Source organism: Podarcis pityusensis, assembly GCF_964106645.2.
Source record: "Podarcis pityusensis genome assembly, chromosome: 3".
NCBI lineage: Eukaryota > Metazoa > Chordata > Lepidosauria > Squamata > Lacertidae > Podarcis > Podarcis pityusensis.
Window position 1 is genome coordinate 34,240,325 of NC_138026.1, and position 14,496 is coordinate 34,254,820.

The following is a 14,496-nucleotide window of genomic DNA, read 5'->3' on the forward strand; positions in this document are numbered from 1 at the left end:
TTCTGGTTTTGCTCAGCACTATGAAAACTAAGCTCATGTATGTTTACATTTTGACAAGCTTTTAAGCAGCCAGAAATACATTTATTCATCAACCACTACCAATGTGTTTTTGACACGATCATTGATATGGGAATTCTATGAGCTGTTTCCACAACACTACAGCCTTTTAATTCCTGCCAAACCCTGATGAAAATGCGGCACATTATCTTCTCTGCTTTTAAAAAAAGAACCTTCTGCACCATAGGAGTCTGAAGAGATTTGACCGCTCAACTGGCAGACTAAACACAGTTTCTCTGAGCTAAAATTCTTACTCTAGGCACAGAATGCATCTTGAGAGCATTTCAACCCTACAAATTTTAACAGATCCGGATTGTACTCGAGAGTCACTGACATGTTTATGCCTTCTAGTTTGTAATTCTGGTTTGGGTGGCAAGTGCAAATCACAGTTTGCCTATACGGATGTAACAACAAACCATGGCTTGCCACAAATGAGGAAATCACTGATGTAGTGGCATGCACTAAGGGGAGGAGGGAGAGTGATATATGTGAATAGATTCACAGAGCTGGAAGGTAATTTCACTTACTCACCTACCACATTCATATCCTACTCTTCCTGACCATTCAAGGCACTCCACATTTTATCCTCATCATGATGCTGTGAGGCAGGTTCATCTGAGAGTTCGCTACTCATTCAACCCAGGTGAGCTTTAAGCCCGAGCAAAGATTTCAGCCTGGGTTTCCTATCCAAAGTCAATACTCTACCCACTGCAGTCCCTTCATTACTCACATAGAAAGCTCCTCTTTACAATGACCCTCTGTAACTTGATGCAATGTGGGAATACACCTTGCCACATGCTAACTGCTGGATGACATGGAGAAGTTCCATGCTGGAATGGAAATGCTACACAGGACCCAAGAAGAGCCTGCAGGATCAGGCCAACAGCCCATCTCATCCAGCATCTCGTCTAACCGGTTGCCTGTGGGGAACATGCAAGCGGGACACAAGCACAAGAGCACTCTTTCCTCCTGCCACTTCCAGCAACTTGTTGTGTCATTGGGAGTGCCAACAGACACAGGACACAGAAACCCATCACAGGGAAGTGGCAATAAAACCTGATATGCACAGGGAGGGGAAAACTAACACGGGGATGGGAGAACCTGTGGCCTTCCCGCTGCTGTTGGACTGCAACTCCCATCAGTCCAAGCCAGTTTGGCCAGTGGTCAGGGGGGATGGGAGTTGCAGTCCAGCAACACTGAGAGGGCCACCTCCATCTCTGCTGTAGCATACAGATCAGTACACCGGTTCCATTGAAGTCAGCTATCACCCAGTATTTATTAGGCTCTAAAGCAGCCCTTAGGTAAAGAGTAAAGGAATCCCTGACCATTAGGTCCAGTCGTGGCCGACTCTGGGGTTGTGCGCTTATCTCGCTTTACTGGCCAATGGATCAGGCATACAGCTTCCGGGTCATGTGGCCAGCATGACTAAGCCGCTTCTGGCGCACGGAAACGCCGTTTACCTTCCCGCTGGAGCTGTACCTATTTCTCTACTTGCACTTTGACGTGCTTTCGAACTGCTAGGTTGGCAGGAGCAGGGACCGAGCAATGGGAGCTCACCCCGTCGTGGGGATTCAAACCGCTGACCTTCTGATCAGCAAGTCCTAGGCTCTGTGGTTTAACCCACAGTGCCACCCGCGTCCCTAAAGCAGCCCTTGGTACGAGACAAATTGGTCAATCCCGCTTTAGAAGAAAACTTGAGAATTCCCTGCATTATCTCATTCCCTCACTTTAAACAATCAGTTGCTTTCTCAGGTTTGTTCTTTCCTATTGGGAATGTGCACTAATGGAAACTGAGATCCTGCATGGGGGAGCTCTTGAATGGGATTCCTGCGCTGTACTTTGAAGGCAACTTGGAAACTCAAACTTTCGGTCATTCACAGCCACTATGTTTCTATATTGGTGCTAAGAGGCTTAGCCTTCAATGCCCTCCGCCTGCAGTGAAGCAAAATATTAGAGCTTTCAGCACTCGGCTTTATCTCCCAGTAGTCTTATCATAAACTATGGAATCGAGATCTGAGTTTCTAGCTTGTGGTTTAATTGCTTATTTAACAGCCTGTGGTTTTTCAGAGATGAAATCTCTAGGAAGGCTTTTCCGATGTTCCGGTAACACCAAGCAATGAAGAGAAAGATATTTGTAACTGCTATTAAACCAGCTTAAGTTAAAAGACTGGCAGCATTTTAGATGACTGTGAACTATTTCAGTTTTGTATACAGAGTCAAAATGGTTATTTAATTGCTTTATGTGGCAAGCATGATTGTTAAACAAGGCTCTAAGTTGTGGTGTTGTTTTGCTGCTGCTGCTGTAATAAATCAGCATCTTGACATGTTTTATGGTCTTCATCAACAAAAACCTTTAAAAACCCTCAACTATTTTAAAATGCATTTTCTTTTTTAAAAATTGAATTCTGAATGAGGTGGATAGATTGCATTCAAGTTCATTGCATAGTTTTGCTCTGATCGCTGCCTTCCGCAACTCCCCGATGGAATAGTTTGGACTGGGATTATCACTAATCTCACAGGAAGTGACTTTATCACTGCCTATGTGAATCAAAGAATAGTTCCTATTCATTAAAGGGAGAAGCACCTTAGTCAACTCCCTGATTTCAGTTCCATTGGGAATATGTGAAATCCTCGTATTCCATGCTTCAGTTGTAGGTGTCTTTGTTTTGTTTTTGAAATATTGTCTTTTCTCCCATATAGAAGCAGAGGGAGAAGTTGGACGCAGGGCTCTGCCCTACCGAGGCACCAGCCCTTCTAGGCTCCTCCCTCCCTCAACTGTCGCCTGGCTGTGGCAGAGGGAGAAATTGGAAGCAGGATCAGTCCTTTGGCTCCACTAAGAAACCAGCTGCACTTGGCTCCTCCTATTCCTGAATGGCTTCCTTTCCATTATCAGAACAACAATGTAACTACTAAGTGGTGCCTGAGTTTTCTTGTTTTCCTCTTCCCTCCCCATCCCATTTTTCCTTTTGTGCCTTGTCTTTTAAAGGACAAAGTCTTGTATGTGGAAGTTATTTTGCTTTTATTGAACTCATGCAAGCTGCTCTGGGAGCCTTTCTAGCTGAAGAGTGGGCTAAAAATGCTTTAGATAAATCAACAAACAAACAATATAATTGTTTTTCCAGAAGGGACAAGTTCTACTCCCACAAGGGCTATTAAAAACATGGAAGAAAAACAACATTTGTAGTAAATTAATTGAAGAGCAGATTAAAAATGCCTCAAATAAACAAACAAACTATGCACACAAACACACACACAGCGCAATGATTTAATGAGGGAAGCTAATCAGGCAGCGAAGGAATTTAAAAATAAAAGATAAGGACCTGATGCCTACCTGGTGCAAGTGCCACCATTGCGGCATGGATGATAGTCACAAACAGGGACATTGCAGTTCTCGATGTTCCTTCCTCCCAAGGCTTCGTCTATGATGAAGAGTTCTTTGTTGTTCACCTGGAACTCCCTAATGCAGCCTCTGAAGCCATAAATCCACCCAGAACTCGGATGAATCTTAATGTGATCTGGGACATTCCCAAGGAATATTGGCCCAAAGGTAACCTGAAAAGGATCACAATAAATAAGCGTATACACACAAAAATAAATCAGCCCTTACTGCAACTGCCTATAGACTCTATTCATGAAGGAAACTGAGGGAGTAGGACACAGAAACGTGGTTCATCTTGTACTCATAAGCGTACAAATGTTTCCTGCTTCATCCATGGGTGTGCCTGGGATTCTAACTTCATGACAGCTTGGTGATCTCCAGATATTGCTGAACTCCATGTCCCATTATGCTTGGCCATGGGGCCATGCTGGCTGTGGCTGATGGGATTTGTAGTCCAACAATACCTGGAGGGCACCGCCATGTTGATTACTGCTGATGTAAGTAATCCAGAGACTGTATGGGTGACATAAGGCTGCTTCAGACAACTACCAGTTCACTAACACAAGTCCCATTGACATAAACTGAAGTTGTACACGAGTATTATCTCTAATTTCTATTGGATGTGCAGCATACCCAAAGGATTGCATGAAACAAGGTTTGCTCCATCTAATAATAAAAAGGGAAGTTAATAAATCATGCTTCCAATGACTTGGGAGATAAATGGAAATAGTTGGGTTATGGTGTGACTTTGGGCTGCGATTTGCAAGTTCACCTGAGTCAACCGATGTGGCAGAAAGAGCCCCCGACGTACAGGAGAATTTTCATCTGCAGTCATTTCAAGCAGGCAATAGCCTTCAGGACTGTCAGAAGGCAACATATAGCTGGAAGGAAGCAGAAGAACTCATTGTTTGGGATGGGAAACAGGAATTGTTATGAAAATGGATTGCTAGTGTGAGAGTTAAATCTGGCATGGGCCTGGTTCCTATATGTGACAGCCCCCAGATGAACGTATGTGAAAGAGTGCATGGCCGCAGAAGGAAAATGAGTGGACAAACCGCTTGTTTTGAACCAGCACCAACACTTGGGTCCAACACATGTGGCCACCACAACTTGTGGTGGCTACATGTATAGGCCAAGCAGGGAAGTGCTGATTTATAAAGAACCATCAGACTGCAGCAGACAAGGGAAGAGAAATGATGCAGGGTTGCTCCAGCAAGGAGCAACTTTTGGCTCCTCTTCTCCTTGAGCTATTCCACCCCAGCTGGTCATTGCAGCCAAGAACTTTGCCCCCAAGTTTGTTTATTTCCTCATCCCTATGAATTCATTTTCCTTTTGTGTCATGTCCTTTTAGAATGCAAAACTTGAGGACACAGGCTGTCTTTTGTGTGATCTGCAGCTTTTTGGGAGTATTTTTTTTTTTTTTTGGCTGAAAAGTTGAATAAGGGAGGGTCGTGACTCAGTGGTAGAGCATCTACTTTGCATGCAGAAGGTTCCATGTTCAATCCCAGGTAGGGCTAAGAGAGATTCCTGCCTGAAACCCTGGAGAGCTGCTGTCAGTCAGTGTAAACAATATTGAGGTAAATAGATCAATAGTCTGACCAATAGTAAGGCACCTTAAAGGTAAAGGGTAAAGGGACCCCTGACTATTAGGTCTAGTCGTGGCCAACTCTGGGGTTGCAGTGCTCGTCTCGCCGAGGGAGCCGGCGTACAGCTTCCGGGTCATGTGGCCAGCATGACTAAGCCGCTTCTGGCGAACCAGAGCAGTGCACGGAAATGCTGTTTACATTCCCGCCGGAGTGGTACCTATTTATCTACTTGTACTTTGATGTGCTTTTGAACTGCGAGGTTGGCAGGAGCAGGGACTGAGCAATGGGAGCTCAGCCCGTTGTGGGGATTTGAATCGCCGATCTTCTGATTGGGAAGTCCTAGGCTCTGTGGTTTAACCCACAGCGCCATCTGCGTCCCTTACTATGTCCCTAAACATTATTTAAATGGATAAATAATAAAGCCAGTACCTCCATTGGTCTCTCTCTCTCTCTCTCTCTCTCTCTCTCTCTCTCTCTCTCTCTCACACACACACACACACACACACACCGAGATTATAAGGGGTGGTATCCATGTGTATGAACTCGGAAAGAGATATATGGAAAGTAGGCATGTTATATAGACTTTCAAAAGCAGACCAAAGTTCTAAGTTCATTTCTTTTTTCTTTTTTAAGGTATCCCTTTTTTATTACTCCCCTAATGCCTATTGTTTGAGAATCTGAAATGTACACAGAAAAAAGAGAGTGAAGGCAGGGGGAAGCTTTTTACATGTGTAAGCACTATAGATACTGATAAATTCTACTAACTGTGGTTGACATATACTTTCCCTGGTGTAGGTGATTGTTGAACAAGTAACATCAGTGCTGAATGATAGTGAACTCTCTAGACAGACGTTTTCCTTTCTGCTGGTCTACGGGGGAAATAAAAACGCTTTGGAAAAGGAAGGGCTGTACCTACGAGCATCAAGATTACACTGCGATAAGAGTTATCACAACTCACAAAGGATGCTATTAATGTATACACTGGTACTGAGTTTTGGAGATAAAGCAGGACACAAGGTTAAGGGAATTTGTAAAATAAATGCAAGGGATGTCAAATAAGCTACTGAGAACTCTTTGGGGCTTTTTTCCAATGTGATCAAATCTGAGGGGAGAACGTCATGTACATTATCAGCAATAAAAAACCCATTCCCAAAGGATAGCTTTCACATAATTGTTTTTAAATTATTATTTTGTGAGGGTGGGGAAAAAAAAAACCCTCTATGAGTGCTAATTATTATTTCAGCGGTTGTCAAATGTGAGAACATAATGGGAAAGCGCTTAATTAAAATGAGCACTCAATTTGGTGAAAGCATCCTTTCTCCCCATGCTTCATTTTGAATTTCCACTTAACATTTGCGCCTGGCAACCTAATGTCAACACTCGCACCCCAATCAAGGCATCCACTGGCGCTGAGAGGCAGGCAGAAATCTGTTGCATGTGCTGGGGGTCCCTGCTCAACCCAGTAAAGAGGGCTAGTCTGTAGGAGAAACAGAAGGCACTGAGCATCCATCTATTACCATGCTGTAATACAGAAAAGCTCCAAAGATAAAGGGAGCCATAATCTTTTTGAACTTCCTGCATTTGGAACAGATGCATCAGTATCCTTGATAGCAAATATCAGTGCTGAATCTTATCTATGGACTTTTGCAGAACGTTCAGGAAGAGGCTGCTCTGCCCGTGGAATAAGTTTCAAGCCAAGAGTGAGGAAAATTCTTTTTGCTGTAGGACCAGTCACCCATGGGAAACATTGGGGGCCCATGGAGGCTTGAGCCATAGGCTAAAGTGGGTGGAGTTTGCAGGATTGCACAGTGAGGGTTGTGACATTAACAAATGAGAGTGCTGGAGGTGAAATAGTTTAACAGGTTACCCAATCAGAACCCAGGGGGTAGAGTCAGAGGGACTATAAAACCAGCTGTGGGGGGGGCAAAGGGAGGAGTTTGTTGGAAGTTGGGTGGTTGGTTGGAGTGGGAGTGAATTGGAATAGAGTCTGTGGGTAGGTTGAGTTAGTGTAGCAAAATAAGGAACAGTTGGGGCTAGGCAGACAAGTAAATATCTGAGAGGTGGTTTAGTGAGTAAGAGCAGGTAGTGGAAGTTATAGGTCTGGATAGGCACCCCATGATTGTAATTGACCGATACAGTTTATGAAACCACATGCTTGTTAAACTGCAATAAATAAACAGAAGTTTATGTTCCAATTTGACCCTGACTGGACTCAGTATTGTACCAGGTAGGGCCTGGGTAGTGGCAGTGAGAAATAAAGTGGTGGCACAGGGATCAATAGACGGTGAAACATCCGGGGACCCTGTGTGATTGCCACAAGGGGTTGTTTTTTTTTGTGTTTTTTTTTTTGAGAAATACAAATGGGGAGAGCACTGTAGCACACATGTCCCACTTGTGGGCTTCCCATGGGCATCTGGTTGACATTTGGGCACCTGAGTCAAACCACACACAACATGGTGGTTCCTTGCCAGGGAAGAAGCGGGGAGTGAAGCTCTACATCAGGAACAAGGCAGAGGAGTGAAGATCTACATGCAGAGTGTTCCTTCTAGCCCGAATCTGCTGCCCCTATGGATCATGCCACCCAAAGCAGTTGCCACATCTTGCCTCATGGGAGGGCTGGCCCTTCTGGTTGACTACTGTGAGAATGGGATACTGAACTAGATAGGCCTTTGTCTTATCCAGTAGTGCTCTTCATATGAGACCAAACCACTGTATCTATGTCTAGGAAGTGCCCTCATTAGAGCAATCTCTCCAGTACTTGATGCTATCAACCACCATGCTAGCACTTAATGGCTCTGGACATCCTTGTTTCCAGGCTTCTTGCCTTTGGGTGGAATTCAAAGCATCATTACAGAGATGGCTACGTCAGCACAAAGCATCAAGCTTGCCTGATGGAACCATCTCCCTTCTCCTCCCCTGCTATCTCCAAGTCTGTAGCCCTGTTTTTTCTAGTGAGACTCATTGTCCTGCCTCCTACTAGTGCAACTATGTAGTTTCTTCATTTTCCCATTTTCTACTCATGAACTCTCTCTAGAGCCTGACACTTAACTCCTCTGTGGCAGAGGTCATTCCCCTCTCCTTTACACAATGTGAATAACTGGGTGTATCTTTTAGGTGCAACCAGCTATCTTATAAGTGGTAAAAATGGCTGCTGATTGATGGCCATGCTATGGCTGGAATGGATCTAATGGTACTCTTTAAACAGCTCAAGGTTGTCAAGGCCTCAGTTCAGACTGGAGGGCAGGGACACCCAGATCTTGCAAAGCCTGAAGTACGTATATCTGCTGTATAAGGAAGTAAATAATCTCAACCCACAGACTCCCGTAACCCTTGCAGCCTAGATTGTGGTGTCTTGGGGGGAAGGGGGTGAGGTAGCCATTTGAACAATGACTCCACTGTGGGGATAATGCCTTCACTGCCACTCCAATTTCAACTCTCCATACTCCTGGGCAGAGTCTACTTTCTTCTACCTGGCTTTCTGTGGCCTCACTTGTTACTTTAACAAATTCAGAGAAGGCAGGGTGGGAGACCATGGGGCAGCAAGGGTAGCACTGTCTTGAGAAGCTGCACAGAATGGTCTTTCTTTTGCTACCACCCACACGAGAAGGCAACACACTAGGCCAAGGTATCCTTAGGCAACTGGTAAGCATGACACAGATTTAATCAAAAATACATGAACTGTTCTGCAGATCCACCACTTCCTACAGACAGAATCTCTAGAGCAGGCATGTGGCTACTAGCTACACATTTTTATATTTTCTTTGATTAGCAATGTCTATGAATGCAGCCTCTTCCCCCTGCCCTGACTACAGATATATGAAGTTTGGTATAATGGGACTTGTTGCACTTGTACAGAGAAGCTTGCATTTTACAGCATATAAATATTTGTGCATGTGATGCCTGAAACTGATATGGAAACATTTTATTTACAACTTAAAAATTGGGCTGGGTTCCTGCCTATTAACTCAGCAGAGAGACTGATGCATTCCGGCTTTTTTTGTAACCAGAAGCCTAGCAGATCACATCAGAAAGACCAATGATGAATCCAGCGGTGCAGCCTCAAGATGTTTTTAAGCTGTATTTTTCATAATTAACCTCATACCGTATGATACCAACCTGCCCTTATGCTATAAACAGTGATGGCAATGCCTAATCGCCTACTTCGCAGCAAACAATAGCTTTTACCCTGTTGGCTTGTTTTGATGTTTGATGGAAGCATTTCTTCTGTTACTCTGCCACATACCTATGCTAGAAATTTCAACTGTATTTGAAGTCCAGCATTCCTCCTTCCCTGTCAAGGTTGCTTCCCGGCCAAAGGAATGCACACGGCAGATAACGAAGTAATGATAGTCAAAGATAACACTTAAAAAGTCACTTATGCAGCTCTGGATATTTATGCACACCAATCTAACAGCTAGGCAGCATTCCCAGGTGTGAGTTCTATGGAGCAGTTGCAGCAGCAGGGGACCACTCTCTCTCTGCTATAGTTTATATACCTCCCCCCAATGGGCTGTGTGCATGCAGCTGGAGACTGCACCTGTGCAGAAACATCCTCTGCTCACCCCTTTTCAATTCCCTTCTGGTTCAGGGAGAAAGTAGTGCAGGAGAGGGTGGGGAAGCACATGGCCCTTCTCTTGCCTGACCTGCCTCTTCACCCTCTTCCTCTGACCCATCCTGTGCTCCAGCCCCCTCCAGCTCTGAAGCTTCCCCTGCCTCTGGTTCCTGCCTCCTGGCTGGTACAGGTCCCCAGAAACTACTGCCCTCCTGTCCTGAGTCAGATTCCAGCCCCCCTTTTCCTGGTCCACACTCAGCAGCGTCCTGCCATTCACCCCTCCAGGGATAACCATAAAAAGGCACATGATGTGATTTCTAAACTGGGACTTATGGGTCAAGTACAGAACCTACTTTATGCAACGAATGAAAAATTACAAACAAATTAAAATAATTGTGGTGTGGGTGTTCTATCCACCAAAACAAGCGTCTCCTGCCTCCTCTCCCACCCAAAAGAAATATATTGTCATAGCTTTCAAGCTGTGAATTGTCAGAACACACTTCTTATCCACTTAGGTAAAGGAAAAGGGACCCCTGACCATTAGGTCCAGTCGTGACCAACTCTGGGGTTGCGGTGCTCATCTTGCTTTATTGGCCGAGGGAGCCGGCGTACAGCTTCCAGGTCATGTGGCCAACATGACTAAGCCGCTTCTGGCGAACCAGAGCAGCACACGGAAACGCCGTTTACCTTCCCGCCGGAGTGGTACCTATTTATCTACTTGCACTTTGACATGCTTTCGAACTGCTAGGTTGGCAGGAGCCTTATCTGCTTAGATGACTTTAAAAGGGAATTAGACAAATTCACTGAGTTGTTCTTCAGCATTGGGTCCTCAGATGTTGCAGGATTACAGCTCCCATCCCATCCCTGGCTATTGGCTAAGCTAGCAGGGGATGATGGGAGTTACAGTCCAGCAACATCTGGTGACTCAGTTGAAGAACACTGGGATAGGTGTACTGGCCATGATGGCCATATGGAATCTTATACAGAGACAGAACACCACTGAATGCCACTTGCCTGGGGGAGATAGCTACTGCCAACTTATCTAGCTGGCAGGGTATCTTGGAGGCATCTGATTGGTCACTATAGGAAGCAGGATGCTGGACAAATGGATCATTGGTATCTCTGGTCCAGCAAGGCTCTTCTTATGTTTCTGCAGCCTTACATTATGAATCACATCGCTTTATGTCTTCTATGTATCACACTGAATCAACGCGGAATATAATTAACATCAGAATATGCACTCCCATCAAATCAGCTCTGAATTCACAGAATTCACATTAATCGAGAGAGTGTTTGGGGTCCTTCTCCCCCCCCCCACAGTGTCGGGGGGGGGAGCAACCCACATTCTGTATATTATTCCACAGAGTGGGCATTTCCTATGGAGCCGGCATCTTTCCTTCACTCCCTGTGCAATGTGTTAGGCTTCCTTTGAAAACATTTCAGAAATGACAGCTAGTGCAGTGGCCAGATTACTAACTGGCATCAGACAGTCTGAGCACATTGCACTGATTCTAGCCTGACTGCACTGATCAATATGGCTGGCATGGCTATGGACTCTCCGTAGGGGGTGTCGCCACAGGGGTTTGTCACGACGAGTGCTTGTACTTCCAATATTTACAACAGCACTGCTGTGCTCTGGGTCCTATATAAGAACCAGAACTACTCTGCTAAGTAAGCCCTGCAAGTTTTACGTCTTTGCCAAATCTCTGACCTTCTCAAGTACATGAAAGGTAAACCAAGAATTGCTTTCTGATTAATTTCATTTCAGGTTACCTCCTGATTAATCACTTTCCCACTTCATATTTGAGCTCCTAAATAATGAGCACTCCTAATATTTACCTAACACAATTGCCCACTCACCGCCCACCGCCCCCCACCTCGCAGCCTCATTTGTCACCAACTGTAGGTATTTATTGAGATGTAATGGATTACCATCGGCTTACAGCTGCTATTAAACAGAATCTGCTTAAGCCAACTCATATAAATGCATCTTTAAACTCAAATGCTAGCTCTCGGAATGCTGCTCAGCTTGCAACGACAACAGTGAGCGACGGATGGCTCTCTGCGAGGGCGTTTTTCTGTCCTCCCAAAACCACCAGGTGGCAGTAAAGACACATGGCAAAAAAGGGAAATGCAAAACACCTTTCTTGGCTCTCCTACCACCACCCTTGCCAAATCTCTCTAGTCATTGAAAAGTCTAACTTAAGCCCTAATTGACAGCATGATTGCTTCAGCTTCCTGCTTATATCAAGGGAAACATGGCAAAGTATTTTAAACTGATTACACTTTTGACAATATGGATGAGGATAGGTCCTGAGACATACGATTTTCCTAACTGCACTCATGCATTATAATTACCTTAATGTAATCATGTAAAAAAACAACAACAGAAAACAAAAAAACCCACCACCACCAGCGCACTCGTGCTTGTGCAAACATACTTAGGGAAATTTTGTTTACATCAATTACAATTTTTATACAATGCTATCACCACAGCCATATTTCCTGGGGATTGCTGCGCAGACCCAACAAAATTAAAATGTCAAATCAGGGAGCGTAAGAAGTCAAGCACATGCTTGGCGGTGGAAGGCTCTGACCTTGCGAAGGCAGAACAGATGCAGGATGATCTTGCGCTGAGCACCAAGAGGGATTTCACACTGGCAGCCAGCTAGACCATATATATATATAAAATAAAGGCATCCAGCCTTTCGACAAATAATAATACGAACACACACTGCTTACAAGTATCTCTGCCATTTGAATCAGAAGGCTCAGGCATTCTAAATGTAAGACTCGCACACTAATTTTCCACTCTTGCGTGACAAACAACCTCTATCTGCTTAATGTATCACTTGGGGGCTCAAAAATCAAGATGGTTTTACCTGTAAAGTGTTGATATTAAGGGGAGAATTTGAAATGACTGCCGTGGAACACCGAAGCAGTAGCTTCATTTACACCCTTGATTAGCCAAAGCAGTTGTCAAGGGGTACATCTAACCAGCTGTCAAGTAATATGCAAGATTTCTCGAGAACTACAATTTTTCTATTGAGCGCACGCATCCAGTTCAGGAGTATAAGGATCTAAGGCACGTTTTTCAGATATAACAACCTCTTGGCTTTCCCCCTTGAATCTCTAGAGCCATGATGATTAAAAACAGTGACTTCACATTAGCCCCCACTCCAAATAAAAACAGCACCTCCCTGATGGTTTGAGGAATGGTGGGATGGGCTTTGTTTATTATTATTATTATTATTATTATTATTATTATTATTATTATTTACAAATGCACTATTTTTGCCAGCCCTAACCATCATTCTCTTTCCTTGTCTTTTTGGCGGTGTTGGCAAGCCCCCTTAGCAGCATATTATGGCAGCTTCAAGTATTATACAAAAGCTAAGCCATTAAAAGAAAAGTGTTCTTTTTATGGCTGGCATTTTCTTTAAGTGGCAAAATGCGTTTCGCAAAGTTCCCAGGATCTTAAAAATCTGCAATATGCAAAAGGAAGCTATTGTGTGGGCATGTAGGGTTAGAGCCATGCCCTGTTTCATGTGGATATGATACGTGAGCAGGCGGACTAAGTAATCTCAGTGTCAGCTTCAGGTTCACACTGGAGTTGTGTGCACAGAACTGCCTCCACCTTCAAGGCAGCTGAGAAATCTGCAGAAGTTTGACAACCAAACCCTTTTGGAACCAAGTTAGGAGGAAGGCAATGCAGAGGGCTTATCTATAACTACATAGCTTGACAGATACATTAAAATGAGCAGTTAACCAAAACGATGAAGAACAATGTGGTCTAGGTCTCCTTTCCACCTCAGATCAGTGCTCTGGTGGTATAGCTGTTGGGGAGGAAAAACTGCCTGGTTCATAGCCTACCTTCCTTTCTTCACTAGGTTATGCTTAGACCAGCATGGTGGTCTTTCCATTCTGGTCAAAGTGTACATTCAGACAGCACTTAATTCTGCTTTCTCTGCATTTCTTTACTTGATAACGTATGTGTTTTATATGATCTTCCACATGACATAAAACCCACTTCTGGAAATGTAGCAGAATCTAATGGAAGTTTAGCACTCATTTCTGTGTTAATCACTTCTGGCAGGGGGTGTAGGTGGGGAAACCCTGTTAAGCAGGAAAATCACAAGAGTGTTGCATTGTAGTTTTCCTGATAGAAATGTAGAGTGGGAAGGGACCTCCAGGGTCATCTAGTCCAACCCCTGCAGTTCAAGAACAGCCCTGGGTGGGTTTGAACTGTTGGCATGCAGAGGGCCGCAAGGCCAGCTGGCTAGCCCCAGCTGGGCCGTCTCCTTCCAGCCGTCCCGCTGCGAAGACCCATCGGCCTCTGGTCCGACGTAAATCAGTGACCCGGACTTCAAAGCCAGGGCACACTATTTCAGCAGAGTGAACTGCGCACACTGAATAGGCATGAGGCTTGTGGAAGCATACTAGAACTGCGGATTTATTAATCATAAATCAGGACAAAGAAACATGCCGTCTCTTTCTCTGTCTTCTCAGAGAGACAGAGAAAAGCAAAAGCTACACACACAACGGAAGGTCCCAGCATACTGTGCTGGTATGTAAACAGACATGTGACACGCAACGGTTCCATGTCTGCTCCTTAAGGTGGAATGGAAATCTCAACGTGAACTACCAACAGGCCAGATACACTGACCCATTGCACCACAGTGCTGGGTTATATTCTGGCATACATTTATTCTCTGCCAATTTTCATAAGGGGGGGATGGGTCATGGGGGAACAGACACACACATGAGCAATGTGGCAATATGTCCAATGTCCACTGTTCTGTCATACTGTGCCCGCCAGTGTGAATGAAATTTAGTGCTACATGGCAGTCTGTTAATCAAAAAGCCACACAGTTCCACAGGTAAATGCAGTGTAAAACAAATGTTAGAAACCAGGACAGCAG

The 14,496-nt window shown here is 44.6% G+C and overlaps 1 protein-coding gene across 3 annotated transcripts in view; it reads right to left on the reverse strand.

The window, feature by feature from the left end:
* The window catches only part of EYS (eyes shut homolog), a 500,175-nt gene that overhangs the window by 69,692 nt on the left and 415,987 nt on the right, over positions 1 to 14,496 (reverse strand). For all 3 annotated transcript variants that reach the window (XM_080997889.1, XM_080997888.1, XM_080997887.1), the window contains 2 exons: positions 4,209 to 4,317; positions 3,389 to 3,609 (listed from right to left, as the gene is read on the reverse strand). In XM_080997889.1, coding sequence (XP_080854015.1) covers positions 3,389 to 3,609; positions 4,209 to 4,317 — 330 coding nt within the window. The remainder of the gene's footprint in view (positions 1 to 3,388; positions 3,610 to 4,208; positions 4,318 to 14,496) is intronic.